The 23,097-nt window shown below is 35.8% G+C and overlaps 1 protein-coding gene across 3 annotated transcripts in view; it reads left to right on the forward strand.

Moving 5' to 3' along the window:
• Positions 1 to 10,268: 10,268 nt before the first annotated feature.
• Positions 10,269 to 23,097, forward strand: part of LOC131949416 (tether containing UBX domain for GLUT4) — a gene marked incomplete at its 3' end in the record, with an annotated part of 48,182 nt that continues 35,353 nt past the window's right edge. The window contains 3 exon segments of one of the 3 annotated variants that reach the window (XM_059311316.1): positions 10,269 to 10,449; positions 17,426 to 17,484; positions 19,478 to 19,604. In XM_059311316.1, coding sequence (XP_059167299.1) covers positions 10,333 to 10,449; positions 17,426 to 17,484; positions 19,478 to 19,604 — 303 coding nt within the window. 3 annotated transcript variants of the gene reach the window in all.

Raw genomic sequence — 23,097 nt, forward strand, 5'->3', positions numbered from 1 at the left:
TCAACAGATATCCCTCACGGGGTGCAAGTGAGGCAGAACGGACAGACCGGGGTGGAGCACATTTCCACAGAGCCCGGACATATGGACATTGGTGATTTTAGTTGCCTTAATCACAAAGAGATAAGAGATGCCCAGAGAACGGATAGTGGCTTACAGCCGCTGTTGAAACACGTACAGGAACAAAAATTCCCAGGAAGAAGGGAAAGAGAACAATTTGGTCGAGAAACAAAGAAAATACTGAGTCAGTGGGACCGTCTCAGTATAAAGGATGGTGTTCTCATGCGGAGAATTCATGACCAAATTGATGGGACAATACACCAGGTGGTGGTGCCTGGACAATTACGAGAAGAAGTGCTAAGGTTGGCACATGACAGGGCAGGACACCAGGGTCAGGACAGGACGCACAAAATATTACGACGAAGGTGTTACTGGCCCAATATGGAAATGGAGGTCAAACGCCATTGTGAGGCTTGTGTGAGGTGTCAGCATGCGAAAATGCCAGTTGTCAAAATGAGACAGCCATCGGGACACCTATTAGCGACAAAACCACTAGAGATTGTGGCTATGGACTTTACGTCGTTGGAGCAATCATCGGATGGGACGGAACATGTGTTGGTAATGACTGATGTTTTCACCAAATGGACTGTGGCGGTGCCCACACGAGATCAGACTGCCAAAACAGTGGCAAAGGTCTTAATAGAACATTGGTTCATCAAATATGGCATACCAAGACAATTACACTCTGACCAAGGAAGGGCCTTCGAGTCAGAAGTAATTAACCAACTGTGCAGCCACTACGGGATCAACAAATCTAGAACAACCACATTTAATCCGAAAGGAAACGGACAGTGCGAGCGGTTCAACCGCAGCATGCATGATTTGCTGCGTACCCTAGAACCTGAACAGAAAAAACGTTGGCCTGATTTTCTCCCAGAGTTGGTATATCTATACAACTGCACCCCCCATGCCACAACCGGCTTTTCGCCACACATGTTGCTGTTCGGACGGGAGGCTCGACTCCCCCTTGACTTGTTCCTAGGAAAAAAGGAGAGTATGACTGGCTCATACACTGCACTGGAATATGTGAATGAACATATGAGACGAATTAGAGAAATGTACAGGGTAGTACAGGAAAGACTAGAACATGAAGCACGGCGAAGGGAACCGCCGGTACAGACAAAGGACCCGCCACTCAAACTGAACGACAGGGTATTACTGCGTAGCCACCCGTTAGGCAGAAACAAAATCCACGACCTCTGGGGACAGGAGATATGGCAAGTCGTGGAGATGCCTAAAGTAGCAGGTGGCCCCTTTAAGATAAGACCCATCGATCACACCAAACCGGATCGGTGGGCGAATATTGCTCAATTAAAGAAATATTGTCATAGTCAAGAAGAGCAGTTACACACAAGGAAACCCAAGACAATTAGGGAACCGGAAACTATAACGGAAATTCACATACCCATCCCGGAACCATGTCACCATCAACAGAACATCAGCGACACACAAGGGGAGGATACCGGCAACAAGGAGGATCCCGGTCCCTCCAAAAGCAGAGAGACAGTAGACCATCACATAAGTGGTCCGCGGAGAAGTTTGAGAAACAGAAAGAATACGAAATTTTTTGTCAGCAACCATCAATTCTTTCATGGTCGCGCTGGTATGAGAACAGACTGTTCAAAAAGTCATAAAAGTGAACTGGTGAAGGCACCAGACGAAAAAAGGTGGATGTGAATTCTAGAACTGTTTTGTGTCTGAGGAAGATGATGTAGACACATTTGATATGTGAAATAGGGATAACGGTCAATCTTATACGAATGTGACGACATTGACAGTGAGTGGAACAATAAATTTTTTTACGGTGGTGCGATTGACTTTGAAGGACTGCACCTGCCAAGCGTTGTTTGTGGTTGATAACACACAAAAAAAGGCAGGGGTGGATGTAACTAGGGGAAGTTACCAGACATAAGAAAGCGGTACAGCGCTGTCAACTTTGACACGACTGATGTAATAACACAGGTGGTGGCTGATAACGATCAGAAAGCCAAGGCGTAGTATCTCGGGAAGCGATACGATAAGAACGGTCTGTCAACTTTGATGTGACAGGATGCAGATGGCTTATTAAATCGGACTGTACAACAGAAGCGGCGTAATGCAACGATTACGATTACGATTATGATAGGACCGAATATGAGTACGATTATGAAGGGGATATATATGGGAAGGCGACGGCTGAGCTCGCTGGTTCTCGCTCTCTCTCTCGCCCGCTCTCGATCAGTCAGTCAGTGTGGCAGTATCAAGTTGGTTATTGAACGGGTTAGCCGTATTGTGTTAAGAAGGACGATAGACATGTGTATTCAGTTATATGAAGCCTAGTGAGGACTGTTGGGGGTCAGTTGATTCAGACTATTATTGTGAAACATCTCTCTTGATTCATTATATTATTGTGAAGCATTCTTTGATTCATGTAATAAAAGGATCAATAATGAACCTGCATCTTCGAGTATCTATGCTGTGGTCAATGTTGTGTGGAATGAGTGGTTAGACTCGGGAAGGTCACATTTGGCGTTGTCGGCAGGGTAGCCAGAGACTCGTTACATTTGGCGTTGTCGGCAGGATAGACTCGGGGACTCGTTACATATATATATATATATATATATATATATATATATATATATATATATATATATATATATATATATATATATATATATATATATATATATATATATATATTGGTTACTTTTTAAAATCCGGAATGCTCTATTACACGTGTGAAAGTTACCGCTAAGCCCATTCCTCCCACCCCCCCCCCCTCCCCCGCCTAAAAAAAACCTCAAAAACTCTACTTTACTATGTCCCCATCTCCCCTCTTCTATCCCGAATAGACTTCTTACATTGATATCCAAAAGGAATCGGACTGGAGTTCGGGTATAAGAGCAAGGATTTATTTGGAACTAGCCGGTCAGGCCATGCACTGGCATCCGTGAAAAACCTATCTGTAAAGCACCATGACATGTGTGTTTAGTAATCAGCATATACCCGGCCAAAACCAAACCCAAAACACAAAAAAGAACCGCAAACATAACACAAACGCAAACACAAACAAACGAAAACAAACCAAATCCAAACGCAAACACAAACCCAACCACAAACGAAAACCCGCCAACCCAAACACATAGAAAACGCAAACGCAAACATAAACGCAAAAACCTCACAGTCTAGCGCGAGGCACCAAATCACACCATGCTAGGGCGCGGGCGGAACCGCCTGTTTCAGCTTAGTAAACGACTATAGTACCCTAACTTATTCATAGTCTTTTGCACTGACTTAAACGAACGTAGGCGCCATAGCGAACACGGGAAGGCCCGGGGCGCAAAATAGCACCCTGTCGGGCGCCGGAGAACGCCAGGATTCGATTCACCTAAAGACCGCACCGGGTGACAACATTTATGGGGGTGACACAAAGGCAAAAAAAAATAGCAATATATATACAGAAAAATGATAATTTCACGTAATTAAATGATTGTTAGAGTGAATTAAATAGCAAAGTTGACAAATCCCGACACGGGTGGAAAGGGGGGGGGGGGGGGGGGGTGACACCATGACATAAACCTGTTAATGATAGAGAAAACACGCTACATCCAGCTTTATAACCGAATATAGATATAAATCATTAGTATTATATGAGCACAGTTTAAAGCAATCACCGTGGGGGTGAAGCGGGGGTGGGGGTAGTTATATCAACTCAACATTGCAAAATATGCCTGAGGAAAACAGTTTGGTTGAGAATCGTAATAACTTATGTGTTAATCCATGTATGGGATGGGGGGTGACACCTTAGGTGTCGCACCGGATGACTCCCGACCTCACTACGTTATGAGAATGGGGTCTATTAAATTCTTATATTTCTTTGGAATCCGCGTTTTGTTGGCACAAACATACATAGTTGAAATGTATATATTAGATTTAAAGACTTTAAAGAGTGGTTTGGCATAATGAAATATTGGTTTGTGATGTGCAGTGCAGCCGACAGACCATTTACGAACTGGAAACTGGGTCGTCATTTCGTTTTCAAACCTTAGTCTGCCAGTCTTAGGACAATATAATGTTACAAGTGTCGCCTAGCATTAGTGAAAATATTTTTATTTCTTTTGCTTAGTTTCCGTAAGAGAGTAAAATTACGCCATTATTTTAAATTAAATAAATATAGAATTAAAAGGCTCCCGCAAAAATATTTTAACACGAGAAAAATGGCCTGTTGAGGAAGGATACAACGGGCGCTAGGTTGATAATGCTGGCTGTCTATTTTCTCTAAACTAAAACCACCCCCCCCCCCCCCACACCCCCCCCCCCCCCCAAAAAAAAACATGTCTACCGTCCCATTCAACGAAATATAATTATATACTTTTTCCAGTGTCCGCCCCCCTCCCAGAAAATTCTACCCCCGCCCCCGAAAATTTCAAGTACCCCCCACCCCTCTCCGGGGAGGAAAAAGTCTGAAAGAAACACTGGTCGCATTTGTAGATCATACAAACTAAAGGAAGAACCTGGGCGGGGCTTCGCCCCTACCGGAAGAGATGCATAAAAAAAACTGTGCACGCTAAAAACTTTTTAGATTAGAAAAAGTTCCTCCCTCCGGGGAGAAAAAGTCTGAAAGAAACACAGGTGTCGCGCTTAGCCACTACCCGAAGAATTGCATTAAAGAAACTGCAAGAAAACCACTTTTTAGATTAGACAAGAGTATCGATGAAGAAATTTCTTTTGAGTTGGGGAGGGGGGGGGGGGGGGGGGGGGGAACCCAGACGCTCTTACCCAAAGAATTGTATAAAAGAAACTCTTCACGCAAACCATTTAGATTAGACAAAATTGCCTTTTTATTCAATGTTTACTCGAGAATCAATGACGTAATATTACTGTGTGCACTCTCCGGCTTGAGATTATTTTTTACTACATGCTAAATGTGACGTCATATTTCGTTTCCGTCTTACTGTGCATGTTTTTAAATTGCTTGTGTTTTCTCTAGAGCGTTCTTATCAGATACCTACATACACAGATAGATACACAGACAACGAAACTATTAGTATTAATAATAAGGCTGGTGGTAGGGTTACAGTGTGTCCTTTAGTCAGTCCGTCCGTCTGTCATTCCGTCATCACTAGATTAAGGAACCTTAACCGTAAACGCCACATCAATGTCAACGACAAATAATATTTTCGCTTATATGCCTAGAAAAACAAAACGGGAGGATATCCTATATAAAACAGATAGTATTAGTTACCTCACAAGTTAAAGACAGTTACAAGTACTATGGACGTTTCGACCCAAGGTCTTCGTCAGCACACAACAGTGTGATTACAGATTAGACAAATAAAGACAAACAGTAACACATTTTTTGACTTAGCTCGACAGTGAAAACACGTCTTGTCTGCTAGCCACGATATCCAAAAGAAAAAAACGCGTGAGAAGGACGCTTGGACACCGTATAGGGGTGGGGTTGGGGGCGTGGTGTATGCGGGAGGCAGAGGCGTATCCAGGTTTTCGCTGTAGGGGGAGCGAAAGAGCAAAAACAGGCGCCGAATTTTTAACACGTTCTATATACGTGTATTATATATATATATATATATATATATATATATATATATATATATATATATATATATATATATATATAATTACTAGCTGTATGTCATTACTTCGCTATGATGTAAAATAAATTGAAAGTAGTACTCTGAAGAAATAAGTAAAATCACACAATGTAGGCAGACAAAACAAAAATTGTATCAATCTAAACAAATATATATATATATATATATATATTTATATATATCTAATATATAAAGCTCAGTTCTGTAACGTGTGGCAAAAAAAAAAGTTTGTCGTTGACAGTTCTACGGATTTAAGTGTTAGATTTTTTATCGTGCTCCAAGTCTAAATTTACGAGTCAAAAAATTACCATTGAAAGTCTTTAAAAACAATTTTCATTCTATTTACTTAGAAGAATAATTTTCAATTATGAACGCGACATAAAATTTTTAAAAAGTGTATCGACGTTTATAAAATTTCTAAAATTGTTTCGGAAATGTATTGACTGCACAGTTACTTCCCTTTAATGAAAAATAAATCCTTAAGAAGAGAGAATTAACATTTTATTACTTTGTTTTTGGTGTTAAGAAAAAAAAAATAATTACACAATTAGCGGGGATTGATTAAGTGCAATGTCGTTAGGTATTTTTAACAGTGCCTTTTATTTATTCTATACACTGAACATACTGTTCAATAATTATTTATTTTTTTTTAAATCAATAACATTTAATAAGCCAGGTCCTACAAATCATATACGTTTATTTCTTTCCATTTACGGATAAGCTTGGAGTATTATCATTTTTGTTCACTAAATTGAAACAGGCGCGTCCGCCGGCGCCCCTGCACGATTTGATTTGGCACCCTGGGCTATCATGTGGGCGCTATGCTGCATAATTTTGTTTTAAACAGTGCGATAGACTATGGATAAGAAAGGTTACTATAGTCTTTAAGTGAATCAAATCCGGGCGTCCTCCGGCACCCCGACAGGGTGCTATTTGGCGCCCCGGGCCTTCCGGTGTACGCTATGGTATCTACGTTCGCGTGAGTTCAAAAGACTATAAATAAGTTATGCACTATAGGCGTTTACTAAGTTCAATCAGGCGGTGACGTCATGGTGCGTCCTCTGGCGCCCAGACAGGGTGCTTTTTGGGGTCCCGGGCCTCCCGTGTTCGGTTTCGCGCCTACGTTCATTAAAGTGAGTGCAAAAGACTATGAATAAGTTGGGGTACTATAGTCGTTTATTAAGTTGAAGTAGGCGATTCAGCCCCGTGAGCACTTTGCATTTATATTTGCGTTAGTGTTTTCTTTGTGTTTAGGTTGGGTTTGCGTTAGCGGTTGCGTTTTGATTTGGTTCGTTTTTGTTCTTTCTTTTTTCGTTTTCGTTTGTGTTTTATTTTCATTGGGTTTGTGTTTGTATTTGTGTTTGAGGTTGGTTTTGCGTTTCGATTTGGTTTGTTTTCGTTTGTTTTTCTTTTGTGTTTTTTTTTCTTTGGGTTTGTGGTTGGTTTTGCGTTTGTATTTGGTTTGTTTTCGTTTGCTTTTTCGTTTGTTTTTTTTCTTTGGGTTTGTGTTTGTGTTTGTGGTTGGTTTTGTGTTTGGATTTGGTTTGTTTTCGTTTGCTTTTTTCTTTGTGTTCGTATTGGTGTTTGTGGTTGTGGTTGGTTTGTTGTAAGTTTTTGTTTTTGTTTTCGTTTGTATTTGTAATTGTGTTAGCGTTATGTTTGCGTTTTGTTGTTTTGGTTTTGGTTGGTTGTGGTTTGGGTGGGCAATGCCGGGTTTATGATGATTACTAAACACACAGGTGATGGTCTTTAACAGAAGGGTTTTTCACAGAAGCCAGAGCAGGGCCTGGCCGGGACGGCTAGTATATATATATATATATATATATATATATATATATATATATATATATATATATATATATATATATATATATATATATATATATATATATATAAACACACTACAACTAAAAACAATGAACGTAACACAATCTTTTTTGTAATTATTGTAAAAAAAATTTTTTACATAATAATTCCTGGGAAATTATTTAACAAGTGAAATAGGAGAAATAATCACTCTCTTAATATAAATATGTATATACTATATACCTACACATTTAATTATAAATGTCAAAACAAATAAATAATTACTTTAGAATATAATGAAATTGTTTAACACTATTCGTGTTTACAAAATGTATTTGTTTATAATCAGAATTTAAAATATCGTCATCATAAATGCTAAAGTATTACAGCATAATGAAAGTTTTTTAAAATCAGAGTTGGTATAAAACCACGCTTTTCGATATAATAGAATAACATTCGGAATAACAGCCTACATTTAACTAAATATCTGTCTTTTAGTTGAGATCATATATTTTAATTATGTACTGCTTCTTGTGTTTTTTAAAGATCATTTTTTATTATAGTGATCGGTATGGGTTAGATTACTGTATTGCTCACACACCTTTTTACTGGTAATTGCAAAAACAATATTCATAGAGTTTTACGTTTAAAAAGCTAATTTTCTGGCGGCATGGTACTTTGGTACATCATTACGCGTTTTTCTACATATACTTAACAGATCAGTTTGGGGTGGGTTGGGGGAGGGGGGGGGGTAGTTTTAACTTCATTCACCACTGTCCGTTCACTTTAGGTCAATTATCCAACCCAGTGTATACCTAGGTGTGACATTAATGTCGCTCTACACAATTGTGGTGGAGAGATGTGTGTGTGTGGGGGGGGGGGGGGGAGATAACCAACTCAGAGTGAACATAACGTCAGTTTTTAGATGCATGTTCTAAACATACATATATATTACACAAATATATTACACAAATATATATTACAGAAATAGATTTAAATAAGTAGCAGTGGTATTATGACAATATTTTTTTGTACAGAGGGGTCCATGGGGGAGGGGGGGTTGTAACTGTTTCATATAATTTGTAATCGTAATCATTATTGCCCAAACTGTAAGAATACTAAGTAATAATATTAAGTATTGTAATTTTTTAAAATTAATCACACGATTCAAACTGTAGGCCCCCCTATATAGGCTACAAAGTAATTATGTGTGATTTTTTATGTATAACATTTTCTAATTCAATTATTCGTAAGCAAATACATTATACAGTTGCCTTAACCCTAACACCCATTTTGCCAAGTGGTACTACCGTAGAGGTTTTTTAAACATTGTAATGAATCGTAATGGTTATTTTTAGAATGGCAAACTGATGCAGCTGTTAATACGTGTTGTAAACGTAGACACTACTAGACTAGTACAATAATGCTTAATTGCTGCATGAAAAGAAATCTTGTGATTTACGTAGATGTGCCGACCAAAAATATTTTGTTAACAAATATCATTGTTTAAAACCTTGAGTTTAAAAAGTTTCCAAAAAGGCGCCACTTTGCTGAAAATGGCCAGAGGGGGAGCGGCCGCTCCCCCTGCTCCCCCCTGCGTACGCTACTAGCGGGAGGGGGGGGGGGTTGTTAGGTGAAAGATATCTGCAGAGTTTCTTCCAGGCATCTCTTCGGGGAGGCGAAGCCCCCCCGAAAAAATTTTTACCGCCCCCCCCCCCCCGAACGAAATGAAATTTATATAATTTATATAGAAAATATATACTTTTAACAGTGTCCGCCCCCCCCGAAGAAAGTTTACCGCCCCCCCCCCCCGAAGATTTCAAGTGCCCCCCCCCCCCCGGAGAAAAAAGTCTGGAAGAAACACTGGATATCTGTTCATTCAAGCCTATAAACTTTCTCGAATATTCACTACGGGGAGTGGCAACATATAGATATGATTTTTAATCAATTTTTATTTACTTAAACTTTTACAAAATAGAATAGAATCTCGTAGTAAAAAGAATTGCGAACCAAGTACACCAAACAATATGAATTAATAGTGCGGAAAATTATTAGTACTTTATAAATTAACGTGTGTTTTTGAGAAATCGGAAATAGCGTAAATTACTACTTCCGGTCAACGGTAATTACTCAAAATTTGACAGAAGGCAGAGAATTAGATCTTTTACTTACATGTAAAATTTCATTAAGCTACCTGAAACAGTACTCAAGTTATAGTTTATAGTCTTTTGAACAATTGAAAGTAGAATAAGTTCCACTTCCGGTAACCGGAAATTGCTGAAAAGCTGATTCAGAACTACAAATTTGATTTTATACTTATTTATGAAATTTCATCAACCTAGCTGTAACGGTACTCAAGTTATCGTGTTCACATACTAATTCCATAGTTTTTCCGACTCGATTACGCATAGAACTCTGAAATTTTGATACATCTGCATTTATTATTCGAAGTGTCTATTCACAGCCGGCTGTGAATAGCCGTATTGGGGCTATTCACAGTCGTGACCGTTTTTGATAGATTTAATGTTAAAAATATCAAATTGGGTAAGAAGATGTGTGGTCGAGTGGTCATAGGGTTAGGCTATCATGCCAGAAGGTGAATAGCCGTATTGGGGCTATTCACAGTCGGCTGGGAATAGCCCCAATACGGCTATTCCCAACCGGCTGGGAATAGCCATGGCCAAGTAAAAATGTTAAGAATAAGATTGCTACCAGTCTAGTTATAGATAGAAAGCTCATTTGCCTAGTCGTGTTACACATCAATGCGACACGATTCATGGACGACATATAGGCTACTACTACTAAAGCGAATCCTAGTTTATAATAATTTTTTTTTTAAAAATGCGATTTAATTTTTGACTTAAACTGTGTGTTTGTTATGACTGTGCGAACTAGACAAGTTTTTAGTACAAAAATGGCTGCCTCTTTTCTGGTTCTCTGTCCAAATGGAAGAAGACAAAACGTAAAAGTAAATGCTAACACAAAATTACTTCAGGTAAGTTGTTGTCCTTTTTAATAGGCATTGTGGTAAATTTTACATAAGCCTAATTAATTAATAATTATCACAATCACATTATGATACATTTTAATATTAAAATGCACATAGAAGGGGATCTCATCTGCTATGTCAGACTAGATCTATGTCTAGAAGTCTAGAAGTAGAATAGTACTCTAGAGATCTAGACTCTAGAATCTAGATCTAGATATCTAGATCTAGATCTAGATCTAGAATTCTAGAGTGAAGTTCCTCAGCCGATCACACATACTGTGACATAGCGAACTCCCGACTTTTATCGGGCGCTATTTTGTAACCGTTTAACACAGAAACAAACCCAAAGTACTAGATTCTATATTATATTTTAATTTAGGCATTCCGACCTCCGCTGTTTCGATTCGGTATTCAACATCCGGACTTTTTGATGCAGTCTTTATAAAAACTCGCCCTTTTCCGAAGAATGCAGAATCTCACTGTTGGAATCGAGTTTTTAGAAATATTCGATATAGATATTCTAGTGTATAGTTTTAGTTAGTCTCATATAAATTCAATTTTCTTCAAATTATAAAAAGAATAGCATATAATTGTAGAGCTTTAAAAATGCAATCCAGCAGTACCAATTTTATTAATTTAGCATAATCGGTTGATTAAATATAATTTTTTTAGTGTCGCAAATAAAATATATAGAAACGCGACCAAAAAACGCAGGTAAAAAGTCAAATTCACTTGTTTTAAAGCTAGTAAGCAAGAAAAGACATGATTCTTTCTTACTATTGAAATCAGTTTGCTTATACCTACATTTTTTTACACCAAGGTGAAAGTAAATAGTTTATATAAATTTATAAAATGCCATTTCAACTCGCGTTATGAGACTAGCTATAGTGTAGTCGTATTATATGTTTCAATTAGAAAATTACCGCCATTATGACAATCTTTAAGCCAAAATCGATCGCACGATTCTAATGAGTTTATCTCGCGAACATGTCCCGTACGGTGCTGTCACATTTTAAATAAGTTTACGTATTAAACACATTATAAGTGTCTTGCCATTAGTTTTAAGTGTCCATTAAATAAACAAATATTATTATAATAACGGTTTTATGGCATTTACTACTTCTGCTTACGAGTTATCATACATGTCAAATCCCCAAGCTAGCGCTTCGGCCTTGACAACGCCATGGCGTCGGTTTAGCATCGCATTACCTATTATCGATAAAATATGCGCACTAATGCCAATGGCGTAGTTTTCGAAGTTGGAAAGAATTTAAATTGTCGGTGGCATTGTTAAAACTAGATAAAATACATTGATCAAGTTATCTATTAAAAACGACAGGCAAGAAGCTTAGGCTTACATTAACTAATGTCAAGCATTTCACACATATTTACTTACTTAGATTTAAGGCTAGTACTAATAGCCTTTATAAAGTATAATAGTATATTAAAGGCTTTAATATACTATTATACTTTATACTATAAATAACTTAAATAAGTTATAGGCCTATTTCTTAGTATAACTAATGCTATATACTAGATCTATATGTATCGATTGATAAAGTAAGTCTGGGCCTATTATTGGTTATGATAAGTAAAGAAACTTGGTGATAAACTTATTTAATTATTTGTAATAATTATGCTTATGACATTAGTAAATAATAAACAAAAGGTGCAGCAATTGACATTGGGGGGGGGGTACTAATTAATAAGGCAGTGAATTTAGAATGACATGAAAAAGGCATGATAATTATTATTCATAATAATTTAGGATACAATTTTTACATTTAATAATAAAAAGTAACAAAATCAAATAACAACAAACAATACGGATTTAAATCACTGCATGTTGCCAATATATATATTCATATAAGCAGATAGACAGGGAAGCTGTAACTTCTGATTTGGTACAAATTAACACTTAGCTTAATAAACTTTTACAAGAATTTAAGGTTTTTCTATTGATTAGTAATTTAGTTGTACCAAAATATCAATAGGGCATTATATTTATAAAGGCCCTAGTATATTAATTTAATTTAAAGTAGTTTCCCTTTTGGACCTGTCAATCCATCATCCATAAAGCAGCTGAAGTAGAGTTTATCTGTTTCTTGACCCATGCACATGAAGTGATGGTGTGGTTAGCTCTCTGCCAAGCTATCTTTACTTTTCCTTGGGTCAGGTACTCATCTGAGCTTGGTGGATGCTGCACAGACAGACTCGTCTGAGATCTGAGCTTAAGACTTGCATGTTAGCAGTTGAGTGCTTTACCACACCATCCCTAGTTTTATTTTTCAGCATTCTTCTTATTACATGCTTCAGTATCAATAACCAAAATGTATCCTATCTATTATGGTAACATTCTGGACATATGTCCGTTGCAGTCACTATAATAACTATAAAAGGGTGCAACACCCTTTCATAGGACTTTTTAATTATATGCAGTCATACTTAATATAATTTTTTTCTATATTTCTATTGCCCCCACCCTCTAGCAAAGTTTCAATTTTAATATTAAAAAAAAACATAGACTTTCAGTCTGCATATTGACCTATATAGAACAGCACCCCTCACTTTAATTTGACTTGATTAGTTCTAATTATCCTTCATCAAATTTTGATTTTACTTTCATATTTCTATTGCCCACACTCTCTAGCACTAACGTGCAAAATTTTATAATTATATCTCAAATAGCAGCAGTGGTATGCAAGCCTAAAGCCAATCACACAATTAAATCCGATGTTACAGTGATATATAACAGGTTTAATACATAACTTTAAAAATTCATATAAAAAAAACTATTAGGCCTAGAATGATAAATTTGGTATTTTTATCAATGGGGTATATTATAGGATTAATCTGTGTACATTTTATCATTCTATGGTAATTAGGAAAAATATCCCAACATTCCTAATTTTAATTATATTATTTCTCTGCCAGTCTACTTGGATATATTAGCGAGGCTCACTAACTTGAAAGCGTCCTTGGTTGCTAACCAGAACATGGCTACCTCACCTGGGCCTACGATTGGGCAATTTTTTCTGCTTTGTTCGAGAGACCACCTTAACATTAAGTTTAAAAATAATTATCACGCGAAAAATGGCGTTTTTTTTTTGCGTATTTTAAGCTATCTGAAGATGACAAAGCTATTTTTGGCAGAATTTTTTTTTAAAAATTTGCTTCCGACCATGGAGGTCAAACGGAAACATGGGTATAGTTTGAGTTGTTTAAAAACTTTAAATAAAGGACTGTTAGGTGTCTAAATGGCACTGTAAGGTTGAGTATTATTAGATTGATCGTTTAGTGAAAAAATATTGTAATTATTTTGAATCCATTTTAAGAAATCGGCATCCAAAAAAGGTCACTGAAAGCACGTAATTTTTTATTGTGACGTCATCGCTATTGTTACGGAAGCTGTTATATAATCGTGTTTTCTTTTCGCTTGACACTCTTTTTCAGCTTATTTTGCTAGCGTAATTAGACTAATTAAGCCTAATTATGGATATTTCACCTTGCTTTTGGATTATACTATGACTCTAAAACCACAACGATCTGTTATTTTTTTTATTTTTTTTGTTGTTCCCTGGAATTAGATCTAGTAGTGAGCATTGGTCTTTGTGTGCTTATTTAGTAAAAATATTTAGGCCTAATTATTTGTTTTCAAATTTGTTATAGCTTAATTAATGGCTTAATTCTTATTGATTAGGCTAAATATAATATTATTTGCACTGGTCTTCGTTGATACATAAATTAGGCTTAATAATGTTAATACTATAACGATTTTAGAGGCCTGATAAATTAAATAATTTTAGCGTTGGGTCTAAGTTTACATTACTAATTACCACGTTTTCTTTAACTTGCTTTCGCGTCTTTCCAATCAAATCTTGCGATCGAAATTTCGGGCACTTCCCAGTTAGCTAGCGCGCTGAAATTTTCAGGGAAGCTTTGTTTCCGATGACAATAGAATATTCAATTGTTATTATTACTAAATTGATCCATGTAAACATTCAGGGATGTGACTTTTCCGAATTTTAGCGGAAATCCGATTTTTCCGTTTCAGTTGCGTTTTTCCTCCGCTGATTTAATTTTCGCCGAATTTTTTCGCCGACTTTCAATTTTTGTCGATTTTTTACGAAGTTTTAAAAATTAGGAAAAAAAAACGGAAATGTCTTCTACGGAAAGGGCCGACATGCTCATTCCACTTATTCGTATTTAAATTTAAATCGACAACTACTGTACTTGGGTCAAGCGGACACTCGAATATGCGCATTTCTTTTCGATTGGTCGATTGCGCTAGGTATGACGGTGCTAGATCAAGATTAAATGTAGATTAAGATTCGGAATTTCGGCGGATTTTTCAAAGCACAATTTTTTAGTCCAAATTTTCCGCTGATATTTTTAGTTAACTATTTATCAAAAACACGGGAAAAGGTAATCTAAAATAATGCAGTTATTCAAATGAAACTTACATCTCATCGATATAGCCTAATTTATCTATCGGTATTTTAACCCGACTAAATCTACAGTTTCTCTCTGATTCTATTTTATTTCGCAATATAAAATTAATATGGAAATCCTTGCTAAAATTGACTATGAGGACTAGACTAACAGTAACCCACCCCACCTCGTAGCAACGGTGTCTCTTGTGACCTCACCTTGACCCCAAGTATGTGTTCGGTACTGCTTGTGGGGAAAAAAAAATGACGTCACAATTTCAAATAGCTGTTCTTGCAATAAGTATGCTTCGTAGGCCTACAGATTAAAAAAAATACTAAACTCGTCGTGACTAGGACCGTGTCTTGTTTGTGGACGAAAAAATACGTACAGACTGTTTTTAAATTTTTAATAAGGGGTCTTCCATAAATAACGTCACACTCGTAAGATAGTGTAACGTCATATTTTAGCATTAAAAAAAGTTATGTTAGAAACGACTGCATTTTAGCCGCTTTTACGCGTTTTGGAAAACTGTTGTAAAACATAGAAATTGAATAAAATACCCTATGTTGGTCGACCTCAGTCAATATTTTAGAAAAAAAAAATCGATGTTTAAAAAATAATTCCAATTCAATTCGAGGAGGGGGGGGGCTGAGGTGTGACGTCATTATAGGGGGGGGGGGGGGGTCTGGATTTTGTAGGACAGAGGGGAGGTAAATATAGTCAAAAAAACGTGGATGACCCCTAACAATTTACAGCTATTCCAAAAAAAACATAAATATCGATGATTAACTTTGGTTCACACATCAGACCATTTCTAATCTTAGCTAACCTGGTCCATTTCATTTTTTCCATCACATGAACCTAAAACGTTCATATTATAACTAATCTAGGCTCTTTACAGTTGAAGACAAATATTTTTACCAATCCAATCTGTAAAAGAATATAGGGTATTAGGCCCCTTATTTAAAATTGAAAACAGGAGTACATCTAGAATCTACACTAGATTAGTAGGCCTACAGTTTAAATTAGCTTAATGGTAAAATAAAACTTAATTGCTACTTTTGTTACATTGTAATTTTTTAAAAGTTGTTTATAAGGTAAACATTAAATTGCAATTAGACAAGACTTTCAATGTTATTTTAGAGTAACATAAACTTCTTTTATTTAAAATATTAACTTCATTAAACAATTAATTAGTACAGTAACAGTATGAATCTGCTTAACCGCGATAAAAAGTAGATAAAACATTGAGTTATTATCCGAAGAAAATTTCCTAATTTTTTTTCCTGGTCTGGTCACATCCCTGAAACATTTTATTGATCATTTTAGACCGCTATATAATTGTACAAAAAAACGTGGGGGAAAAGGGACATAACCCAGTAATTGTAATTTGATGAAAACAAGGTTCGGTACTCTCCCTCTTTTTGCTTACTGAGTAGTGTTCACGTGGTGTTTGTGTACAAACAACTGGAACAACTGGTGGCCAGTATGGGGGATACGATATGGTCGAGTGGTGGGGCACACGATTGCTAACCCACTCGACACGGGTTCAAGGCACGTGTTTTTTACGAGTTGTCTTCGTTTACCCAAAAAAAAAGTGAATGCGAAAAGATAAAATCAATAGCAAGATTTTAATGCAAACAAACAGACAAAGACTAAAAAGTAGAAAATAATTATCATTAAAAAAGTTTTTAAAAACCCACGTTTTCTGATTGAACTAAAAAGTAGAAAATAAATGCTATACATCACAATAATGCAAGCGATCACTCTACTATAAGCGATGAAAAACATGGGGCGCCGTGATTTTCTTACAGTTTCTAATACTGTTGACTCTCTACTAGCTCCCTAATAAAAGTCAATAGTATTATCTAATCAATAGTAATATAACTTTTACTTCGGCCGAGTAGCTGACTACGCATGCGGTATGGCTGGCACGTTTTGGGATAGGGATCGAGTACACCATAGAATTTTTAGACCTCACTACATTTAGATGTAAAAAAAAATCTCAGTTGAGTGAGTGTGGTTAATCTACATTTTGAACGTGATGTAAATGTCTAGTGCTATTAATTTTTATATTTTTGAATTCCTCGATTGTTAAGCAACAAAATTGATATATAATATGTCAATATTTGTTACTTTGAAAATTGGCGAAAATTGACCCTAATAGTAGATGCTTGAGGGTTGAATCTGTTTCCTGCCATATATCAATTAAAGAAGTTATTACCAGTGTCCAAAATTAAACACTTCAAAAAATTGAAGTATTATAATCTCAAGTTTAATGTTAGTGTCAGAAATTGGGTTTTAAAAAGTAATTAGAAAAAAAGAATGTTTTTTTTTTTTAATAAAAAAAATTAAATAATGGGGATAAGGAATAAAGATGTAGTAACGTTGGCAAACTGTTATTACAAAATGTTGCTTTTGCTGAAACTTTTGTGAATATTTTAAAAAATTTTGTTCTAGATGTAATAAGATAAGTTGTATCAGGATTCAGCAGAAGATTTTTAAATTATGAAAGCTTCTATCAGATGCATTTTAAAGTTTTTATTTTCAGATATTAGAAGAAGTTTGTCAGAGGCAAGGCTTCATACCACCAGAAGAATACAAACTTGTGTGAGTAAATTAAATAAAATGAAGGCAGGATAGTATGTTGTTAAAATGGTGGGGGCTACTGATAAATACCAAAAATTTTATGCCTTAACCAAATCAAATGCTTTAATAGACATACAGAATTAACTTTTATTATGTGATCTTTACCGTTAATTTCAAAATAATGTTGAAAATGCAACAATAAGCCAATAAAAAAGTTAGGCCTAAATATTTAAATTCATATATTATAATATATATATAAATATATATATATACATATCAGATATTTTTTTTCCCAATTGTTATGGGGCCGGTCTTTTTTATTTTCCTTTAAAAGTATAAAAATCTTTCATGCAAAATATGGGGGAAAATAATAAAATTTAGAAGTCGATACCAAAGAAACTGTTTAGTCGAAAAGTCAAAATTTTGATGTATCCTCATATTTAAAAAAATGTTTTGTGCAATTTAAAATAGTTAACTAAATACATTGTTAAATCCAGTGTAGTTACAGTTGTTTTAACAACAAACACCTCCTCTCTGCGAGGCTATGAGATCAGTATCTTTAACAATAAAATGTGTACTTAAAGATACAGAATTTTTTTGAAAATAATATGTTGGATATATTAAAGGCATATTTGAATTTATAAACTCATCTTTAATCATGCTTCCCGGAAAAGTGTTTATGGCCTTGACAATTATATTTAAAAATCCAGATTTTTTACTTTTTCTCCATCTTATTTAAAACACCTGAAAGTAACTGGCATTGTAATAACTTAATGTATAACTTAATGTATAATTTTTTTATTCCCTTCTTGATTCTTATTACATTTAACCCCCTGTGTTCCTACACATTGTGGAAAGTCTAGAAAATTTAACCCTAACCTAAAGATCTCTAGTTTTGGCACTGGTTTTGATATAGGTCGGGAATTTGAAATGAAGTAAAAATAAAACTGTTCTAGTTCTACATTTTTGTTTACATTTTTGAATATTTTTTTTTGTTTGTTTGTCCGTTTGTATATAGGAGAGAACCTGCACTATGTGTAGAGCTGTACAATACGTAATTAGGAAGAGAACAATTTTCTTTTTTAAACAAACTGTTAAGAACAAATTAATTTAAAGACATTAATTTATTGATATATTCATTAGTAGATTAAGCACATTAATTATAAAATTTCAGAACAATAACTTTACTTATAATTATAGTGACTTATAGTGGCGGCTTCCATTGAAGATTTTGGTGCCCATTCAAAAGTTTACGCGTTATAAAGCTAATTTTCTGTCGGCTAAAGCTTTAACGATACGTCCATTTGCTATTTTTGTTAGGTTCCAACACTATTTACAATTTTCAACATTCTTTTTATATTAGTATACAATAAATTTTTCTAGATCTAGAATCTACAAATCAGCTGTAGAAGGAAGGAAAAGTTATATGTCTAGAATAAAAATAAAATATATCAGTAGTTACGTCCCTGATTCTATGAGCCTAGATAGCTAAGATGTTAGTGTATTAGGTTCCCATGCGGTTGGCAAGGGTTCGAGACACATCATGTCAATGTTAATTTTTTTTTTACAATTTTTTTTTAAGATGTGAATGATAAAGTTGTCTATGGGAACTTGGCGGGATACTGGGCAGGTGAAGTAGAGTTCACCTGTTTCTGTGTCCTCAGCATATGAAGGGATAGTGTGGTCAGAGACATTCTCGGCCGGAATCTTTTTTCAACGATAAAAACATGTCTGAGACATGGAGGGACACTGGGCAGGTGAAGTAGAGTTGGGTAGGTGTAGAGGTCACCTGTGACATCAGCATATGAAGGGATAGTGTGGTCAGGTCCATGCTCAGCCAAAATCTGTGTTTTTAAATGTAAAAACATCTGAGGTGTGTCGTCTTTTTGAATGTGGGATCTGGTTATTTTGTGATGATAAGTGACAGACGTGATGTCATTTATGGATGACCCCCAAAACCCACAGTTATCTAATGATAACAGGTAGTCTAGTATATGTTCATTTATTTTTACAGACATGGAAAACAAGAGCTTGATCTGAGTTTGTCAGTAAGATTTTCAAGTCTTTCAAATAATGCCAAATTGGAGTTAATCAAAGCACATACAGTTAGGGTAGAAAAAGAAGTTACTATAGCATTGCAGGTGAATATCTAAAAGAATTTCCATGTTTTCTAATTCCTACTTAAATCTTTTTAATACATAAGATAAACAGTAAAAAGACTGAAGAGGATAGTTAAAGTAAGTCGTTCCAATGGGTCACTCTGATATGACAATAGATGATGTCCCATAAGATACTTGTGCACTTCTACTTAATTCAAGATTTTAATTTTTGTTGTGTTTATTAACTTAACAAACACTTTAAGTGGTGGATAAAGATAACTTGGGACCTCTGATACACTTTTCATATAGATATCAGATCAAATTCCCCGCGGCAATGGTGCTGCCCTTGGAGGGTGCGATTTTTCTCTATTTATTGTATATAAAAAATAAAAGTCTGATGCGGTTCAACACTTCATCTGAGTGCTATGAAACTTTGAGTAGATGAGAATTGGGCATAATGCACAGCAGGTAAGGGTTACTACTAAATTCAGCTGTGCTTCAGTGTGATCCAAATAACCTTGTGCTCCCCTACACTAGTTTAAAAAAAAGGCTATGCACTTTTGTCATCAATAATCATTGACTATATCGAATCAGGCCCAGCGCTCCAGCAGAGTGCAATTTGTCACCCCAGGCTATCCTGTGAGCTCTATGGTTTATATGTTTATTATAAAGAGTGCAATATGCTGTGGATACGATGTGTTAGTATAGTCGTTCACGAAATCGTAGGGTGCTTTTTGTTGCCCCGGACTTTCCAGTGAGCGCTATGGCGCCTATGTTCATTTTAAAGTTTTCAAAAATATTCTTTCGTTCGGTCACAAAATTTTTTTTGAATTAATTAAAATTTGGACAGAATCAGTAGGCATATTTATCCAACCACACCACATGCGTCATCACGTTCAATAGCTGCGCCATCACGTTCAATGGCTGCGTCATCACGTTCAGTAGGCGCGCAATGGTTTTTAGTCATGTTACTCTATTGTAAATAAAACATGTAAAATACTGAAGAAAAAAATTAATAAAAAACGTTTTAATAACTAACCAATGGTTTTACTAACCCTGCTCTTGATTTACGCTACGACAGAGCTATTTTTAGATAACATAAGGAAATTGCGCTTAAATGTCACTAGACTTTTTAATTAACTTGTTTGAGTGGCAACCCTTTTTATCAAAGCCAAAGGATCCACGACTCCCATACCATTAATATAAGGCAATTTGAATAAGGTAATTAAAAATACCAACACCTTATTTTCTAGTATCATTTGTTTAAAAATTCTGTTTTATAATTAACTTCGTGCGAAGATTGAAATTGCATGCTATTGACTAGCCTCAAATTCACAGTTGAGGTTTTATAAACGCGAACCTCATGTCATTCTTGAATTCATTGAATTAATTTATTTCTTTTGTTTATAAATGGAGAAGTGAAGAAAAAAATCCGCTATCTTAGCATATGCGCATAGGTACATTTATCCTACTGCTGTCAGTCGTTGTGTATTGGGTACATCCAGACGGTCATATAGGTACCAATGGTCACGTTGTCAATTCGAAATTTATGACGTCACACTCTCATGACTCATGCGCATCGTAAATTTTTGACTTAGTGAATTCGGCCTACTTACATTGATTATTATTACTAAATAGATAGTCTGTTTTTACTACAAAAAATATTAATAGCTATATTATTCACTCTTTTATGTATAAAAACAGTAAATTACATATGAGAATACTTAAGAAAGTTATCTTCTGACTAAGGTTTGTTGCGTTTTCATGACATCAGGCAACAAGACATAACATTGCTAATAAATAAGATGCCTCGCCCAGCTGTCATTTCTTCAAGTATGATTATAAATAAGTAAAGGATTTACAATATAGTCTTCGCCTATGTATAAAAGTACACCTTAGAACGTGATGGTCCATGCAGCAGATGGAGTAGAGTTCCCCTGTTTCATTGACCTTGGCATATGGAGAGAGAGCAATGCTGTAATCATGCTGCTGGGTACAATATAATGAATTTAGTTTTGAAATAGCATTGTAAAATATTAGGAGAACATAAAAATAAAAATAGATAGACAACAGGAAGTGAGGTGATGGACCACTATCCTGGATACCACCAAAGATTGGTCTTCACAGTGACCATGACAATAATAACACTGAGCATAGACCTAAGCCTCTTGATAAATACAGTAAAGTTGAAAACTGACAAAAAAACCCTTTGCAGTGCTATTGAGTACCCACATCAGAGGCATTATACTGGCATTCAGTACCAACAGCAGTGCTATTGAGTACCCACATCAGTGGCATTAAACTGGCATTCAGTACCGACAGCAGTGTTATTGAGTACCCACATCTTCAGCACTGAGCACCAATATCAGTGACACTTAGCACCCAAAGATTCAGCACTAAGTACCCACAGCAGTGATACTGAGTATTGAATACCCACAGGAATGTTATCATATACTAACAGAGCCAGTGCTGTGTACTGTATCCACTCTGTGACACCAAGAACCGACTGCAGTAACACTGAGTACCCACAGCTTCAACAGTGAGTACCCACAGCTTCAGCACTTAGTACCCACTGTTTCAGCACTGAGTACCCTTAGCAGTGGCAATATGTAGCTACATCACTGTCATTGGTAATCCATAGCAGTATTATTTGAGTACAACAGCAGTAGCATGTAGTACCAAAAGCAGAAACATTGGGTACCATCAGTAGTAGCAGTGAGTACCTACATCAGTGGCACTGAGTACCCACAGCAGTGAAACTAAGTACCCACAGCAGCTGCATTTAGCATGGAAGAGTATACAATGGCTGAAGGCTGTCATTTAGGACAGTATTTTTTCATGTGTTGTGTGTGTATAGCAAATGAAGGGCTCAGTGGAAAAAGTACTTAAGTTACATTTTTTCAAAAATGAGTTAAGACCAGTATATTATTTGATTACCTACCCTTAACCATCCCTGTAAATTTGGGCCATGGAAAATGTACCGAAGTAGCTTAATTCGAATACTTTGCATCAGCTGTTTTGGTATTTCAATTTCAGCTTCAATTTAAAAACTTTGCACTCATTTTTCTCAAAACTCTCAAAATACACTTAAGTACTTTTTCCACTGAGCCCTTCAAATATAGGTCAAATGAGAAATATGTGTGGTTATTAGTTAACCTTGAATTAGTTGAATAGGAATTCACGAAAAGGGCGTAACCAGGGACAATTAAGGCTATACACATTGAGGAAGTCTGTTTATGTGTAGTGCAGTAGAACCACGACAGCAATTCTTCAAAGTACCCATTCATTAGAGGTATACAGCAGAGTTTTAAATTTTCATATACTTCTATCACACAGCAGGGTTTCTCAAACATGGCAATGTTTCCATTATTTAATTTTCTTCATCAATTTTGCAGCATGGCTATAAATGCCTTGAGTTTATTGTGAAATGGGATATTTGTTTCCTTTCCCTAAAGTTTCAGGTTTAGCCTATTTTGCTGTTCGAATATATCTGCCAGGTATGTTCACTCTCTCCAAAAATCCTCTGTCATTTAAA

Source organism: Physella acuta, unplaced genomic scaffold (genome assembly GCF_028476545.2).
Source record: "Physella acuta isolate Inbredline_101_S28 unplaced genomic scaffold, ASM2847654v3 ptg000694l, whole genome shotgun sequence".
NCBI classification, from domain to species: Eukaryota; Metazoa; Mollusca; class Gastropoda; family Physidae; genus Physella; species Physella acuta.